This window comes from Vulpes lagopus, chromosome 8 (genome assembly GCF_018345385.1).
Source record: "Vulpes lagopus strain Blue_001 chromosome 8, ASM1834538v1, whole genome shotgun sequence".
Lineage (NCBI taxonomy): Eukaryota > Metazoa > Chordata > Mammalia > Carnivora > Canidae > Vulpes > Vulpes lagopus.
In genome coordinates, this window is record NC_054831.1 from 90,306,493 (window position 1) to 90,324,400 (window position 17,908).

The following is a 17,908-nucleotide window of genomic DNA, read 5'->3' on the forward strand; positions in this document are numbered from 1 at the left end:
TATGGATATATTTATTTTTCCTTTTTGTAGGCTTTTAGGATCTTCTCTTAGTGTACAGAGTTCTGAAATCTCACTATGATTGTGTGTCTTCGTGGAAGGGGCCCAGTTTGCTGGGCCCTTGGTGGCCCTTCCAGTATGTGAACTTGCATCTCTCAGTTCTGGGAGATTCTCTTGTATTGTTTTTTTTTTTTTTTTTTTTTTAATTTGTTTCCACCTATTTACTTTTTCTTTCTGGGACAGAAATTTTGCCCTTGTGGGCTTTTCCTTACACTCTCTTTCTCTTGTTTTCTACTTCTCTTTTAAAAAACAAAAACATTTTGGGTGACTTTGTCATCTTTACAGCCTAATCCTTTAATTTGATTTTTCATTTCTTCTGTCATCCTTTAATTTCTAGGGTTTCTGTTTTCTTTTCCCTGTTTTATGGTTCCAATTTCTTAGTTTTATGAGATTGTTGAGGGTTTGTTTTAAAAAATTTCATTTTCTCCTGTGTCTCTGCGCCTCTCTCTCTCTCTCTCTCTTTCTCTCTCTCTGTCTATCATAAGTAAAGAAATAAATCTTTAAAAATAGGCAGGGGGGAATCCCTGGGTGGCTCAGTGGTTTGGTGCCTGCCTTTGGCCCGGGGCGCGATCCTGGAGTCCCAGGATCGAGTCCCACGTCGGGCTCCCGGCGTGGAGCCTGCTTCTCCCTCCTCCTGTGTCTCTGCCTGCCTCTCTCTCTCTCTCTCCCTCCCTCTCTCTCTCTCTCTCTCTCTCTCTCTCATAAATAAATAAATAAATAAATAAATAAATAAATAAATCTTTTAAAAAAATAAAAAATAAATTTCATTTACCTGCACAGTTTCTGTTTTCTATTTTGGTTTCTATTTTTTTATGTTGGAGAGTTTCCTTAGATAGTCTTTACAGAGACCCTGGCTGCTCATGATTAGGAATGAAGCACTAAAATGCTCTTTGGGCACTCTGAGTGTCTGAAATGGGGTCCTATGACTTGGCTTAGTATAAAGTATAAAGCATGGATTCTCAATCGGGGCAGTTTTACCCCAGGATACGTTTTAGGTTGTCAAGACTGAGGGGGTGTTATTGGCATCTGGTAGCCAAAGATGCTGTTAAATATCATCTGGCCCATGTGTCCTAAGTGTTGAGGTTGAAAAACCCTGCTGTAGAGTGATATTAGCCAGTGTGTTGAGGATCTGTTGGTACAGTAGGTTAGTTTTTTAGGCTGGTCAGATTTTTTAAAAGAACCTTTATAGTGTTCTGATGAGGCACAGCCTTACGGCTTTTGTTCTGGGAGAACTCTGTCTTACTCTTTGGTATGTAACTGATTAACTTGCTGTTTTCTCAGTCTTGTCTGCCTCATTTCTAATTTATGTTTCCCCCTAGGCCACAGATACTGTTTTACCTTTCAGAGCAAGGATCAGCAAAACTTTAACATAAAGAGTCAGATAAGAAATATTTTAGCTTCAGGGGCCACAGTAGTGTAATCCTGCAGCTCCAGTGCAGGAGGGCCCATAAATGTAAAGGTTGTAAACATGACTAAATAAAGATTTACTTCTGGATCCTGAATTTTGGATTTCATCTGATGGTCATTTGTCATGAAATGTCATGAAATTTTCTAGTATTTTTTTTTCCTAACCATTTAAAAATGTTAAAACTTTTTTGGGGCTGTGCAAAAACAGATTTGGCCAGCAGATTGTGAATTGCCAACCCTTGTTCTAGAGAATAATCACTTGCCTTTTACTGTGAGGTTCAGGAGTGGCAGTGACCTCCAGTAGGTGAAGTTGGCAAGGGAGATCTACTGATTGACTTATTCTTAAACAGACTAAGATCAGTCTGTCTTTACCCTCACTTCTCTGGATATCTGGTGCTGTCACTTGTGGAGCTTTTTGAGGATTCTCTAATTAAAATTAAAAAAGAAGATTGGTTTCTTTGTTTTCTTGATTGCTGAGTTACTCAGGTCCACTTTCTCACTTCTGCCAAGTCCTTTCCTACTTATACATGTTCTTTTTACCTTTAAGAGTTGCTTTTTCTCTTTTTCCCATTGGCCTGTTCTTGATGGTTTGTAACTTAAAATGTTCTATTGGCATTTTATTGGCATTTGAAGAAAACAGGAAACAGTCATGGCATGCATGTTCAGTTTATTGTCTTGTCTATATACATTGTTAAGTGGGTAAAAAATTACAGGATATATGTAAAGCATTACATTTTGGTGAAAATAATTATGTCCTAAAGAGAAGCACAGAAATAAATTTAAACTATCTGTTCCAGGTTTTTTCCTAGAAGAGATTTGGAAGGATTCTAATTTCTTTCATATATTTTATATTGCCTGAAATTCAATTTGAAATCAGGGAAAATGTATTCAATTTGAAATTAGGGAAAATGAAAATTAAAGATGCTTTTAACTTTCTTCTAGAAATCTAAACAGAGGGTTTGTGAGACTTGCTACAGATAACTTATATATAAATGAAATATGTGTAGTTGGCGCATTTATCTATTATAGTTCGGACAGAGATATTTATTTAGTATTATAGATTCCATAGTTTGGTAATTAAATGATTTATATGAAAGACTAACTTGTCAAATTGGTTTATTTTTGTGATAGGTATTTGATCAGTATGTAAAGACGAGGGCAGAGGAAGAACGCAGGGAAAAGAAAAACAAAATAATGCAAGCCAAGGAAGATTTCAAAAAAATGATGGAAGAAGCAAAATTTAATCCGAGGTATATGATTCATTACTTAACATTTCAAAATATCTATGTGCTTTCTCCTAAGAACAGTTAAGAAGACGTGTATCTTTTGGATAATTGGATTATTTGATTATTGGTTGCTGTATTTCCAATCTTCATTCTTAATATATTTCCTTTAGAGGAATCTCTTGTGCCCTTTGAGAGGCATTGGTTTTTGAGAAGGCTACCTTTGTTTTAAAAGCTTCCCTATGGGAGTAAATTTCCTTCTCTAGAAACTGGCAAATGATTTAAAAAAGAAAAATCTGTATCTTTTTAAAGTCTGACACATAATAGATTGTAGAATAGGAACATTAATTTGAGTGAATTGAAGTGGTAAAGAACCTCTGCTTTTGTCTGACATTTCAGTTGATTGTTAATGGGTATTGAATCTGTATAATGTATAATGGGCTGAAGAAGATGAGACATTTTAAACTTACATGGCTAACATCGTAACACAATAATGGCATCATTTAGTGGATATTATATGTGCGTTTAAAAGTATATGTACATCTTATACTTATTTTTCAGGTAAGGAAAGTAAGACAGTAAATTAGGTAACTTGCCCACGTGAATCTGGGGTTTCAGTTAGATTCCATTGTTAACATTGAATAGTCTAGGCAAGGGAGAATTACTTTCTTATTTATGGCTTAGTTTTGGCAGTGGTGTTAGGCTGCTATGAAAAATTTGTAACATGGAGAATCTCCAACAAAACTGTAGGGTAGAATTATGGAGCATCTGGGTTAAGTGGTACTTTTTGTAAAAATCCATTTTGTTTAAACAGTTACTTTTGTCATTGGAGATAGAGAAGAGTGATGCAGTTTGAGAAAGTGTATTTGGTATTACGATTTTATATTTAAAAGATGAAGAGAAACCTATGGCATTAATACACATTTCAGACAAAGTTAACAGAGTATTTGTGTTTCTGAAGAATGCAATATTTGTAAGGACGTAATCAAGTCTCTCTCTAAGGCTCTCTAAGGGTTCTTAGATCTTAATGTTTGGTTAATCAGAAGAGTGAGTTCTTGGGTCAGATACTTGGGAGTGGGTTATTAAAGACATTTTGGGAGGCAGTTGAGGAAATTTGAGCATAGTTTGTTATTACATGATATTAAAGAATTCATAATATTTTTGGGTACTGTGGTTGTGGAGGGAAAAGGATTTACTCTGAGGGAGATACATGGCTGAAATATTTATAGATTAGTCTCATGATGTCTGCAACTTGTTTTCAAGTGATTCAGCAAAATACATCTATTTATTAAAAGCATTATGGATCTGGCAATAATGGATCTTGAAATTCAAGAGATATCCATTTTGTGGATTTGACAGATTAAGTTTGCTGTATCAAGTATCCTGCTAGTGTTCTTTTGGAGCTGATAGAATTGTTGGAGTGATCTGTATTTTGCGGGTTACTTCAAAAAATAAAGCCATGAAAAAAAAAAGCCATGAGGTACATAACTGGAAGTCTCGCACCAGGAACATTGTGCTGTATTGCTATATTAATATATTTAATAGTAGCATAGAGATTAGGACCAATTTTAGTGAGTGGCAGAAAATGAGGAGGAAAAACTTAAAATGGACAAAATAGTGTGCATTAACTCGAGTTCACTTTGAAATGGAAGAAAACCACTGTCACTAAGCTTTTTAGTAGAGTTTGTAAAGTCCTGGAGCTTATTCTAGGGAAAAGAATGCTTGGGGAGAATTACCTTAATGCCCATTTCTACATCTTTTTTCTATTTTGATGGAAAGGTTAAGACATTCTTTGTAGGGTCAATTCCTGGTCTCCTGCCTCTATTATCCACCTTCAACTCTCCTTGAGAGAAAAAAAAAAATCTCCTCTTACCAAAGCAGTGCTTTTTGGAGTTAGGAGATAAGTCATATAAAAATCTATCTGAATTTAATGCTAAAACTTCATCTTAGTCTTTTCTGTGAAAAATCATAATTATTTACCTATTGTATTACAAGTTATAGAAATACCTATAAAATAATTAAATTCTCACTTTTGTAAGTTGATTTTGCATTTTAAAAAGTTTATTCTTTAATCATAGTAGTAATTGCTCTTCTCTCTTAAGATTATAATGCAAGGTGCTTAATTTACCATAAAAAGAAAACATTTGGGGATCCCTGGGTGGCTCAGCGGTTTGGCACCTGCCTTTGGCCCAGGACGCGATCCTAGAGTCCCGGGATCGAGTTCCGCGTTGGGCTCCTGGCATGGACCCTGTTTCTCCCTCTGCCTGTGTCTCTGCCTCTCTCTCTCTCTCTCACTCTCTCTCTGGCTATCATGAATAAATAAATAAATAAATCTTTAAAAAAAAAGAAAACATTTGATGGACTACATATGATCCCCTTTCTGGGATATCTGTTTTTTACCTAAAAATTTTATTAAAGGTACATACCCATTATTCAAACCAACTGCAATATTTCATTAATGAAATTAGATATTATAACATGTAAAAGATTGTTAGAATCTGGATTTGGTTGCCAAAGTGTAAAAATAGCAAACACTAGCTGTGAATGATACTTCTAGTTTTCAGTTGCTATTTTAATTTAAATTCTAAATTTTGAAGTTAACCAGTTTTTTCTTTATAGTGGAAGTTGTAACATAATCTTTGTTTTAACACCAGAGAAGATGTGTTTTATAATTGCATTGAAATAGTTAAATAGTTCTTAAAAGGAGAAAGTTAAATTTATTTTTCCCCTCTAAAAAGATGCTAAATGTGGGAGTATTTATTTATTTATTTATTTATTTTTTTGTGGGAGTATTTATTATAAAAGCAAATTATTATTATGCTTCAGATATTGAATTCAGATATTAAACTTCAGATATTGAAGTATATCCAAACATGAAAGCTATATTTAAAGCCTTTTATTTGTGAAGAAAATTTTTATGCTGAGCCTCATTAGCCCTCATAGGCCTCATCCTTTTTATATAGCCTGCTATATATTACTAATCTTTCACTAAACATACCTAATTGTGCTTTTTGGATCTCTGCATGTTGATGTTTTCATCCAAACCAGGGAAAGTTTTGATGAGCATTTTTTTCTGCTCTGATTCATTTTTTTCCCTTTTAGAAGTCTAATTACACCTTTTTTTTTTTTTTTAAATTACACCTATTTAAAGTGTTTGGTATTTTCGCACATGTTCCTGAGACTATCTCCGGCCCCCCCCCCCCCCCCCCCAATTTTTTTCTTGCGTATTCTTTTGGTTAGGTAACTGGTACTGATCTAACTTGGAGTCACTGCCTCTTTATTCACTGTCTGCTCTTTTGTTAAGCCCATTCAGTTAATTTTTCCTTTCGGTTAACTTTAGGTTCTTTTTTTTCTGTTTTTAATATCTGAAACTTTTCTTTTTTTTTTTTTTTTTAATTTTTTATTTGTTAATGAGAGTCACAGAGAGAGAGAGAGAGGCAGAGACATAGGCAGAGGGAGATGCAGGCTCCATGCACCGGGAGCCCGACGTGGGATTCGATCCCGGGTCTCCAGGATCGCGCCCTGGGCCAAAGGCAGGCGCCAAACTGCTGCACCACGCAGGTTTCCCCTGAAACTTTTTTTCATTCATTAAGACTTTGTTTTTAGTTCTTTGAACCCATTTTTCTTTAATCCTTTCAGTGTAATTATAATAGATTATAATAGATTATAAAAGATTTATCTCTGCCTAGAACAACATCTGGGCATTTGGGGGTTAGTTTCTGTGGATTTAAATAATTTTTTGGTGTAGATTATGCATTCTTTGTATGTTGAATGTTTTCTTATTGAATGTTGGAAATTCTGGGTATTTTCTTCACAGGCAGTTCATTTTATTACAGGCTGACCTTAATTTAGCTTTGATTTAAGGTTTTGTCAGTGCATATCTCGGAAGGTGAAAGGTTTTTCAGTGGTCCAGCTTTGTCTCCCTGGTGCACCTTTTGTGGACTTTATTGTTCTAATGTTGTTCTTTTTCTGTACTTCTCAGTTTCTGTGTAGCACTTTGGTGGGGAGTATAGTCTTTGCCTGCTTTGGGACAGTTCAGCCTTGGTGGTCTACTTACTCATGGGGAATTGTTTTGTGGTATAATTATGGGGTACTCTCTTCCAATTGTTTCTTCCTCTGCTATTTTAGCACCCAGACTCTGATCCTTACTGCTTATGGCTATTGAGACCACTATATCCTTGAAGTATAACTTCTTGGGAAATTGTCCCATGGCAAAGGGCAGTTGGGACACTCCTTAGTCTTAGAACTCTTACCTGTTGTCCACTGTTTTAAAATCAGTTGCTTCATAAATTTTGTCTTGTCTTATGATTGTTTCTGGAAGAGAGCTAATTCAATAAAGTTACTCCTCCATGGCTGGAAGCAAGATTCAGCCTTCTTAAGTCTCTGGAAGCACATACATTTTTTTTGCTCTTTGATGTGTTATCCCCCAGTATCAGGCTGATAGTTTGCAAATTGCTAACCACATTTTCACCCTTTAGCCATCTTTTACTCTTTTCTGTAGCTCATTGTTCACTGTTTAGGTAGATAAGGGGCTCAGTGATTCTTTGGCACATACTCTTGCTGGCAAAATGGTCTTCTGCTATACCTTTCTAAAGCAGAAATAGCTCTACCAAAGTTAGCACACTTGCCATTTTGTTACAGAGCTACTTTTAGTGAATTTGCAGCCAAGCATGCTAAAGATTCAAGATTCAAAGCCATCGAAAAGATGAAAGATCGAGAAGCTTTATTTAATGAATTTGTGGCAGCTGCAAGGAAGAAAGAGAAAGAAGATTCGAAGACCAGAGGTGAGAAGGTAAGATGGTTTTAGTTCCAGCGGTGTGATTGACAGGAGTGTGAATAGAAAGGGACTGATGTGGGGGGCTGTGTTGCTAATCTCATTCACGAGCATAAATTACAGGACCCACAGTTACTGTTTAGCTTTATAAGTTAACTTTTACGATTGTTTATATGTATGAATTGTCACTTCACTTCCATGATATTTATTTTAATAACTTGGCTAAACTACATAGATTTGCTTTACATTTTATTTTACATTTACAATTTATTAATACTGAGATGCCCAGTAAACCCAGAACTGTTAGATCTGTCTACTCACTGGTGCCTGTTAAGATTTCAAGATTCTTAATAAGTGGTAACCTTTAAATTTCAAAAAGCTTTTTTATCTTTTTTGCCTTCTAAAAGATAGCATTTTAGTGAGTTTCTGATCTTTTAGTAAACATACCTTACATATAAATTATTGCTTATCAGAAATAAAGGTCAGCTATTAAAGATTAATGAATTCCAAATGTCATTTGATAGCACTATCATTAGTGGAGAGGAGCCCACCACTGGAGAAGCAGACTGGTGGAGATGGCACCAGTGGTGCGTGAACCATCAAAACATAACAGCCACTCTCCTTAGTGTCCCTATGTGCTTTGTGAATGGAGAAAAAGGAACTCTGAAGCCTAATCATTTTTGGCATTTAAAATGACCTGTTATTCCAGAAAGTTAAAACATCACAAGTTCTATTAAGAAATGTTGTTAGGGGAGTAAAGCACTCTTACTAGAAAGAAGCCTCTTTCACTGTAAATAGCAAATGTTGGGTGAAGTAACTTTTGTCAGAAATATCTGAAATTTCTTGATTTTATAATATATTGGGCTTCAGTGTAGATCCTTCCAGAATTATTTCATTATTAACTTTTTTCCCCCCAATGATTATGCTTCTCAGGAAATGTGCATAATTGAGTATTGAATTAGAATCATGTCAATGAATTGTTTGCTACTTTTGACTTTTAGTAATAACCTATTTGATTAAAGAAAATCAAGTAAGGATACTCTATGTGATTGCTTTTATACAAATTGGATTTTTCTGTTTGCATTTGTAACTAATGTTCTTTTTCTAAACACTTCTTAGTAACTATTTTGTGTTCTGTTTTATAACAAGTGGATAGACTTTACAGTTTTGTACTGTGCTGCTTGTCAATCACTTCAGTCTGACAGCTGTCAATCATTGATACCAAAGTATTATGGGATTCCTTAGTGAGGAAAGAATTGGTATCTCTGGTGACTTAGCCTCTCGCAGTTCCGGTACTTTGCATTTTTTTAGTCTTTTTCCTTAATGAAATGGTGAGAGTTGTGCCCAGAATATGTTAATTGAAATGAAATAAATAGACATTAAATAAACCTAATATATTCAGCTTTATTTTCTTTTGATTGTAAAATTCTCTAAATTGCAGGTTTCATTTTGTATCATTACTAAATTTTTTAAAAAGAGGCAGGAAATTACTAAAGTGAAACTTTCTCAGTCAGTTGAAAGAATGCAAAATTACTAACTAGACTGTGGAAACAAATCTTTAGGGGTTTAAATATAGTATATTTTATATTTACATTCTGAAAAGTAGCTGGTTAATGAAGTTTTGCCACTTTCTTCATGACTTTTACTGTGCTCATTTTTAGGAAGTTTATTGTCTATACTGGTTTTTAAAAATCACATTTTTACTATGTGTAATTGAATAGTAGGATTAGTGCTTAGTAGCATTGGATTTTTTTTCTTTATTCTTGTGATTCTCTAGCTGTTTCTTGTAGCATTGAGATAATGCAATTAATAGCTGAATAGTAAAGGTTTAAAGGTAATTATTTGCTGAGTCAAAAACCTATGAAGGACATTGACTTTTGATGAAGTCGCCTTTTTTTTTTTTCTTTCAGAAGACATGTTTCATATAGCTTTTACTGATAATTTTCCATTTTATAAAAGATGCCCCTAAAACTAAGCATTTTATTTTTAAAATGCTTATTTTTACTAAACTGTTTAGTTTGCCAAAATAGCTGCTTTTAAGTGTTTATTATAATTTTTAGTTATTATAACCAAATTTTATAAAATTACAGTTCAAATAATATGCTTTTTGGAATAACACATTTGAAGTTGCATATAAATAGAGTTAATCCTCATGAAGTTGGCATTTTTCTCTCGACCCTCCCTTAAATTTCATCTTGAACAAGTTAAGCATTTTTGTTACAGTTACAGGCTATGGAGACTACATTTCCTTATTAAACTGAACAACATAGATGGTAAGGTATTTCCATTTGCAGAGAGAAGAAAATAGGGAATATAGGGCCTCAGATTGCTGCTAGTGGCATTTACTTTTTGTTTTTTTAAATTACATTTACAATTGTTAAATAATGCCCATATAGGTAGCAGTTTTGGTAAACCACATAATAGCCTGTCATGATAGTATCCACAGTGGAAGGAAGATTAACTTTATTTAAAGTTCACTTTGTTTATATATCACACATTTTTAAAACCTATGTGTTAATCCTTTATAGGTTTTGTGTCTAATATGTGAAAATTGTCTTTAAATCAATATAAATTCCTACGGCTTGGAAGGATTCCTATTTGATAAAGCTTGCATGCTTTATTTAACATGAATTTTGTCAACTTTGCTTTGTAGTTATATGCATCTAGGAATTGGGTGTTCATCATGTCAGATACAAAGTAGACAAGATGAACAGGAAAAGTGTTACATCACTATATCAAGTAGTTTCTTTTTTCATTGTCTGGAAATACTGGCTTTATGAGTATTTCTTACTATTCCACACAAAGGCAAGAGCTAAGTTTAGTAGTAAAGAAATCCACAGCTGGTTAGCTCTTGTCTTTTAAAAAATTCTCTGATAGGGAAACTTTTTCTTACAACTTTCGAGGTATTTTCCAGAAAGAACACCGTCCTCCCTTTTAATCCTCTCATAGAGGAAGTGAAGGTTTGAATAGGAAAAAGGAATGATTCCATTCCTAATTTCTCATTCCCTCCGTCAGGTAGGAAGCCAGCATGTTTAACTCCTATGGGGAGGCGAGGTTCTTGAGATGATCGGAATCCTCTATGAAATTGTTACCTCGTGTGTCTCCCCTGGTAGGGAGTATAAGATAATTTAAGATTAAATTTTAAAACAGGTCCTCAAAGGTGCATAAAAAATAAATACCTACCTTGTCCCTTTCTTCCCTAAAGAAAATGAGAATTACAGTTTGGGAGTGGGGTTCTAAGTACTGTATATGCTAACGCTAAAGGATTAATACCATTTTTACTCTTGGTATAATGTTAACTGACTTGGTACTTGATGGGTTAAGAATGTTAATTCATTAATACTTTTGAATTATATAATGGTAAAGGCATACATGATTAATGACTAAAAAGTATAAAAAATATGAATATAGTGTGCATAATTATTGATTATAACCATAGAAATTCTGTAATTTTATATGTAAGGGTGCGAACATTGCTTTTTTAAACTAAAATACAAAAATTTACTCTGCTCTTTACCTGTTTTTAAACATTTGACAATTAGTTTCAAGTTCTGAATGAATGAGACTTATTTGTGCTTAGCTTTTTCCAAATTCCCCTGTAGTAACAAGAAATAGGTCATTCTTCCTGTCTTGATGTTACAGTATAGTTTTACTGTCAGTTCATAAGCCTGAATCTTACCTAAAAATAAATGTGAATTCTTGTTTTTTATTAAAAAAAATGGCAGTTCTGAAATGAAAAAGTTAAAAACAACCTAAGAAGATTTTTTTTCTGTATTTGAATAATTTCATTGGAGAAAATTATTTGTTTTGAATTTGGTAGATTTTAAATGAGAGCTTATATGTGTGTTGATTTTATATTTTTCCTAAAAGAGCAATTTTGATACTTTTTTACTAAAAAATATTCTGCTATAAATGCATTTAAAAAGTTACTATTCTTGTCTTTAAGGTAAGTGAATAGTTCTTTCTGCTTACAAACATTTGCATATGAGGAATTTCTCATGGTACATCTCCCCCCTCAATCCCACTACATGTTTTGAAATACAGATTAAATCGGATTTCTTTGAACTATTATCTAATCATCACTTGGACAGTCAGTCCAGATGGAGCAAAGTAAAAGACAAAGTAGAAAGTGATCCACGTTACAAAGCAGTGGATAGTTCATCAATGAGAGAAGACCTTTTCAAACAGTACATTGAAAAAATAGCCAAGGTAACCATTGTTTTTACTTGTACATGTAAACATTTTATTTTTTGAACAATAAAATTCTTAATTGCATTATAAAGGTATTCACTCCTCTTGGGATTTGGAATTTGTCTTTTTAAAAAAAATTATTTTTAAGATTTTATTATTTGAGACCAAGGGCAAAACAGAGAATAGGAGCAGAAGGGTTGGGGAGTATGGGCAGAGGCAGAGGGACAAGCAGACCCCCCTGCTGAGCAGGGACACCAATGTGGGGCTCCCATCCCAGGACTGCAGGATCAGGACCTGAGCTGAAGGCAGATTCTTAACCCACAGCCACCCAGGTCCCCTGGGATTTGGAATTTTTCTTGTTGGTATTCTTAATATAAGGATCTCTAGTAGTTGGTGTGGAAATGAGGTGGTATAGTGTTCAGGTATATTCTTGATAAAAACCAGGGTTGAAATTTTCTGTTTGGTAAACTAGTTATTCTGTGGAAACATATTTTGATAATATAATTTTACTTTTACAGAATTTAGACTCTGAAAAAGAAAAGGAGCTTGAAAGGCAAGCCCGCATTGAGGCAAGCCTTCGAGAACGAGAGAGAGAGGTTCAGAAGGCTCGTTCAGAACAAACAAAAGAAATAGATCGAGAGAGAGAGCAACACAAACGAGAAGAAGCTATCCAGAATTTCAAGGCTCTTTTGTCTGACATGGTATATATTATTCTTGCCTCCCCCCCCCCCAAAGTATTGGATATTAGAGATCTATTACCTTGTTTAGTGAAAATTTTCATACTCTTTAAATTGACTCTCAGAGATATAATTTGTTAAGTTGTTTTATAAATTACAGTGTTTTCAAATGCAGTTCTTGGTATTAGCACCATTAGAATAGGAAAACCCTAGTTATTTAACACTTTCAGAGGTTAGATATTTTGTGTATATAAAAATTTACAATCCTTTAGCCTCAAAGATAATTTTTTTTAAAGATTTTATTCATGAGAGAGAGAGAGAGGCAGAGACCTAGGCAGAGGGAGAAGCAGGCTCCCGCAGGGACCCTGATGTGAAACTCGATCCTGGGATTACGCCCTGAGCTGAAGGCAGTCGCTCAGCCACTGAGCCACCCATAATTATTTTATGTCCCTTAAAGTCAATTTTTTAAATCTTGATAGAAATTAAACTATCACATGCTGAATATAAATTAAATAATTAAATTATCACATGCTGAATGCTGTACTAATAAACAAGTGTTGAATGTAATTAATTAAACCTTTTTCTTGATGATTTAGGGTCATTACTGTGGTGATGAATTATTATACATGTAGATGGTATAAGATCTAGGACTGGAAGTTTACTGACCCCAGGAGATACCCTGGAATTGTTTTGACAAACCCTTCTGCATCACCCAGGGTTGTTGATGTGTGTAGGGTTTTCACCAGACAGTGAATGCCCGAAGGCTGCTTTGCTGTTCTGCTTGTTTTGTCCTCTCTCTGTGTCACCGTCTCTCCTGCTGTTTCTCCTCTCTTTTGTAAGGGCTCTTTACTACTGTCTCTTCTGATTTCTTTTCTTGCTTCTGCTGATCTGTTTTCAGTTTCCTCTTTCATTTCTCTGGACAGTTATAGTCATTTCCTGATTGTTCTCCCTGCTTTTACTTTCCCCAAATTCATCCTCTTTATTGCAGTCACAGAAATCTTCATAAAAACCAAATTCTATTTTGCACTCTTCCTGTGGCTTGCAGAGAGAGAATGTTCTCCTGGCTTCTAGTGGTCGCCTACATTTAAAATTTCGTCTTCCTAGCGTAATATATAGGCTGTTCATTCCTTGACTCACCCACCTTCATATTATGTTATCCTCTGGTTTCCTCTCTTGCCCTCTAAGCTCCAGCCTTTCTGAACTACCTCTAATGAATCATAATTACATTAACGAATCCGTCATTGCTCATGCCAATCCCTCCACCTCGAATGCCTCCTGATGCCAACTCATTCTTCAAGAGAACACTCAAGTATCTCTTTTGTGAGGTTGATCTTGGCTCGTTTAAGGCAGATTTGTTTTTCCTATTCCCCTTTGCCACCGTATGTTCAGATACATCTCTGCAGCATATACTACGTGCTGTTGCTGTTATTTGCGTATATGCCTCTTTTTTCTTAAAAAAGTGAGTTGTTTGACGGAAGGCATAGTGTCTTATTTGTTTTTACAATATCAAGCTTCATGTTTACCTGACACGTTTTTCAGTGCTTGATAAATGTTGGTTAGATAAATACTTTTGCATTCTTTTTTCTTACATGTCTTTTCAACCTCTCATATTTCTTAGCATTGGCTGCTGTGTGACTAGCAATAACTTGTGATGCCATTTGCAGCCATGAAGGGTACCTTTCTGCTGGTTATTGAGCCAGCCTGATCCATCATACCTTTTCTTATTAGCCATGTTAATTCTTGCTTACGCTGGAAATTGATAAGTGTACATTTGAGCTCAAGATTTGTTGAGTGTTTTTTTTCTCCTGTGACCTCTTTAGTACTTCAGTAAGATATTTCCTGTTTTATTTGTACCATTTCTCCTACTGAAATTTGGCAAGATGTTAAGTTAGAAGCTCTTCCCTTCATCCGTCTCCACCTGTAAATCCATACTTGATAGCTTTAGGTGAGCTCTGAGAGGTGGGCTTTTTGGCTTTAAAGAAGTAGATTTTCAGTGACTGCTTAACTAAGGTGGAATCACCAGTAGTTCCTTTCATTATTAAATGTATCATTTAAAAAAATGTATCATTTTTAATCTAAGTAAGTAAGCCTTTTATTGTTGAAACATGAGAAGTCTATGGTGATAGAATTTCTTGGTATGTTTTTAGGTACGTTCTTCAGATGTGTCATGGTCTGATACTCGGAGGACTCTGCGGAAAGATCACCGTTGGGAATCTGGATCTTTGTTGGAAAGAGAGGAGAAGGAGAAGCTTTTTAATGAACACATTGAAGCACTTACCAAAAAGAAGAGGGAGCACTTTAGGCAACTTCTGGATGAAACTTCTGCAGTAAGTTCCTTGTTTTCCCTGTTTAAATCTAGATGGGCCTTCATGAATAATTCCAAAAGTAAAACATCGATGTGATTACTGGTGTCATGGTGTTTAGATCCATTACTGGAATTCATGGGTTTTATGACCCTTTCTTCTCTGATTTTATTTTTCCTTTTTTTAAGTAAAATGTTAATGGCAGTCTTACTATGTAGAAATTACTTCCTTCTGCAGTTTTCACATTCGTATTTGCTCCTTTGGTAATTCATGTCCCTAGCTGTATGATCATTGGTCCCTTCTGATGATAGGCTTAATAGATTCCATCTTTTGCTTCATCTTCAGTGTGGTACAGTGGCCCCCTTTTAGGTACCCTCTGTTCAGGTTTTCTCCTGATTCTCTGATCTCTTTTTGATGATGGTTTCTTTAGAAGTTATGGTGTGATCTGTGGAGTTTGCAAGGCTTGCTAGGTGATAGTCTTAGGCTCATTGAAGTATGGCCATGAAAATAACTCTTGTGGCAAGCCAGAAAGAAATTTCATTAAAGCTGCTTCCCTGTCCTTTAATTAGTCCAGTTAAGTTTGGGCAATACAGGAGGTGGCAGGTCAGTGTGTGATGTTGTGTATCAGGTATGCTCCCCTTTGACCCTCAATAAAAGTGAGTCATATTTACGGTTTTTTATTCACTTGCCTTTCAAAGATTACCTTAACATCCACATGGAAAGAAGTAAAAAAAATCATTAAGGAAGATCCTCGGTGCATTAAGTTCTCCTCCAGCGACAGGGTAAGAGGATTTTGTCTGAGATTTACTTATTGTCAGTTTGTAAATATTATTTGGGTGCTTAACAGTACCACTAGTTTCTTGACCAAAATGGAATTGATGGTGTTAGGTGAATAATTTGTAACTGTATGAGAAAGAAATCTGAATTTTAAATTCATATTTTGTATCTTGTATGATACATTAACAAGAAAGCACAGTGGAAACTTAAAAAATTTAATCCATGGGGTCAAGCCTCTGTTTGAGGATGTTAGAACTTTAATGAAGCTGTGGGGTTTTTTTTATTGTATAGTCGGGTCCCACTAGGTAAATACATTCTCTCTGACAATTGGGACCAAGTGGTCAGAGCCCCGTGAAGTGCGTAGAAGTAGAGCTCCTTTCTGGTACACTCTGCCTCCTGTATGGAAAACAAACTCAAGCTGGGTTCTGAAATAGTGACTGATGGCGAGGGCAGCATAGCTGACCACAGTCTTATTCTCTGTCTCCATCATTGCCCTTTCCTGGTTGATTTCTCCAGGTCTAGGGTGCACAGCCCCATAGATGTAATATTCTTTCCCCTCTTGCTTTTTTAATAAGTTGGATTTTAAATGTGTGGGCCACAGCATACTCATGGCTGGGAGGGAGTGGTAGACGAACAGCTGATCGATCCAGTCTCAGTTTCTAACTTTTCTGATTGTTTGGAATTGACAATCTTTTTTTACTTTATTTTTTTGCCCAAAGAGCTTATCCTCATCACTTCCTGTTCCCTTACTAGAAAAGCTAAGTGCTTTTGGTGCTAGGTGATATAAATACAATCTATGGAATGGCGAGTTTACCCCACCCCTTAATCTCTTTATTTTTAAGAGTGTCTACTGCTTGAGGTTGTTAGGAACAATAGCCTCCTCAGACCCTCAGCATAGCATCATACCTAGCAAGCCCTCGAGTTTAGCTACAGCTCATACAGTGTATGGGACCTTGTTCCTGTTTTTTTCTTTTTTTTTTGAAAGATTTATTTATTTATTTATTTATGAGAGAGAGAGAGAGGCAGAGACACAGGCAGAGGGAGAAGCAGGCTCCATGCCGGGAGCCCGATGTGGGACTTGATCCCGGGACTCCAGGATCGCGCCCCGGGCCAAAGGCAAGCGCTAAACCACTGAGCCACCCAGGGATCCCCTCCTGATTTCTTTTGGCCTTAAAAAATGTACATTGTGCATTTTGCATTTCAGTGAATGTTACATGAAGAAAAATAATGCACCTCAGTGGCTTTTTCTTTTGAATTATTTATGATGTGACTTAACTGGTTTAATAAATAATTGATTCTGATTTTGGAATTAGTGACTTTTTTTTCTAATCTTACTGTCTTTTTGCAGAAAAAACAAAGAGAGTTTGAAGAATACATCAGAGACAAATACATCACAGCCAAAGCTGACTTCAGGACGCTTTTGAAAGAGACCAAATTTATAACCTATAGGTGTGTGTAATGAAATGTTTCATATCAGCAGTCATTGTCTTTACTAGTCCTTACTCTGATGGCCAAAGCATTCTTTGCATTCACACACATGTTGACATTATTAATTTTTAGGAATAAGAAGAAGCAAACTTTTATCAAAGGCCAAATACAGCCCATGTCTACCTTACCTTTTTTTTTTTTTTTTTTTTTAAAGAAAGGGCCCAGATGTCAATTCTTATTTTGTGTTACCCACCCATCCAGTTTTTTAAACACACTTTTGTTTTTACTTCACTGCTTTTTTAGGAGTACCCATTACTATTTAAGAATTGTGTCTGTGAGGAGACTTTTAAAATAAGTCCTTCTCTATTCATTATCTTTGCTTCCTGTGGAGACTATTCAGTGTTATGGAATAGTTTGAAAGCTTGAAATCATCTTATTTAAGCTCAGCAGAAACTATTACTTTTTTTTTTTTTTCAGCCAATAGCAATTTGCTGGATACTTTAAAAATTCTAAATGATAAAATCAGAGTTTTGAAACAAGATTTCTCCGTAACATGCCCAATAGTTCCACATTCCCAACAGTTGACCATCAGGAAAATGAGTTTACATTGCTTAGTGGTCAGTGTGCAGGAAACAGTTTTGTTTCATGCTCTAGTTTTTCTTCCTTTAAGGGAAAAATTGGAAACATCTTAATGAAGGGTATGTGCACGGGAGGATAGATAGTGCTGAGGGTGTGGTTTTTAGGTATTTTGTCATTGGATTTTTTGGTCAGGATCCTTAATGTTTTGCATCAGCTTGGGCTTTTAAATTAGATGTGAAGTAAGACTTCTTTCTACATTTTTATAGTTAATTTAGTGAAAGATGTGAAAGTGAAAGCTTGTGAGAGATGCTGGGATTGGCAGCCCCGCAGACTGAAGTCCTCTGTTCATCCACAGAACAGGTACAGCACGGGCAAGATTTACCCACCCACCCTCAGCCCTGATCTGGAGGGACCACCAGTAGGGGTGGGAGGGTAATTCAGCTTCTGAGGCCCTTTCACTCCTTGGAGTCTTTGCTGAGGCGACTTACAAAG

At 35.5% G+C, this 17,908-nt stretch overlaps 1 protein-coding gene across 5 annotated transcripts in view; it reads left to right on the forward strand.

Moving 5' to 3' along the window:
* TCERG1 (transcription elongation regulator 1) overlaps nt 1-17,908 on the forward strand; it is a 66,804-nt gene that overhangs the window by 46,132 nt on the left and 2,764 nt on the right. For 4 of the 5 annotated variants that reach the window (XM_041766894.1, XM_041766895.1, XM_041766896.1 and 1 more), the window contains 7 exons: nt 2,596-2,714; nt 7,329-7,479; nt 11,506-11,670; nt 12,171-12,353; nt 14,477-14,656; nt 15,331-15,414; nt 16,758-16,858. In XM_041766894.1, the coding sequence (XP_041622828.1) occupies nt 2,596-2,714; nt 7,329-7,479; nt 11,506-11,670; nt 12,171-12,353; nt 14,477-14,656; nt 15,331-15,414; nt 16,758-16,858 (983 nt within the window). Of the gene's footprint in view, nt 1-2,595; nt 2,715-7,328; nt 7,480-11,505; nt 11,671-12,170; nt 12,354-14,476; nt 14,657-15,330; nt 15,415-16,757; nt 16,859-17,682; nt 17,777-17,908 lie in introns of all 5 variants that reach the window. The other variant, XR_005989451.1, reaches the window with a different exon arrangement.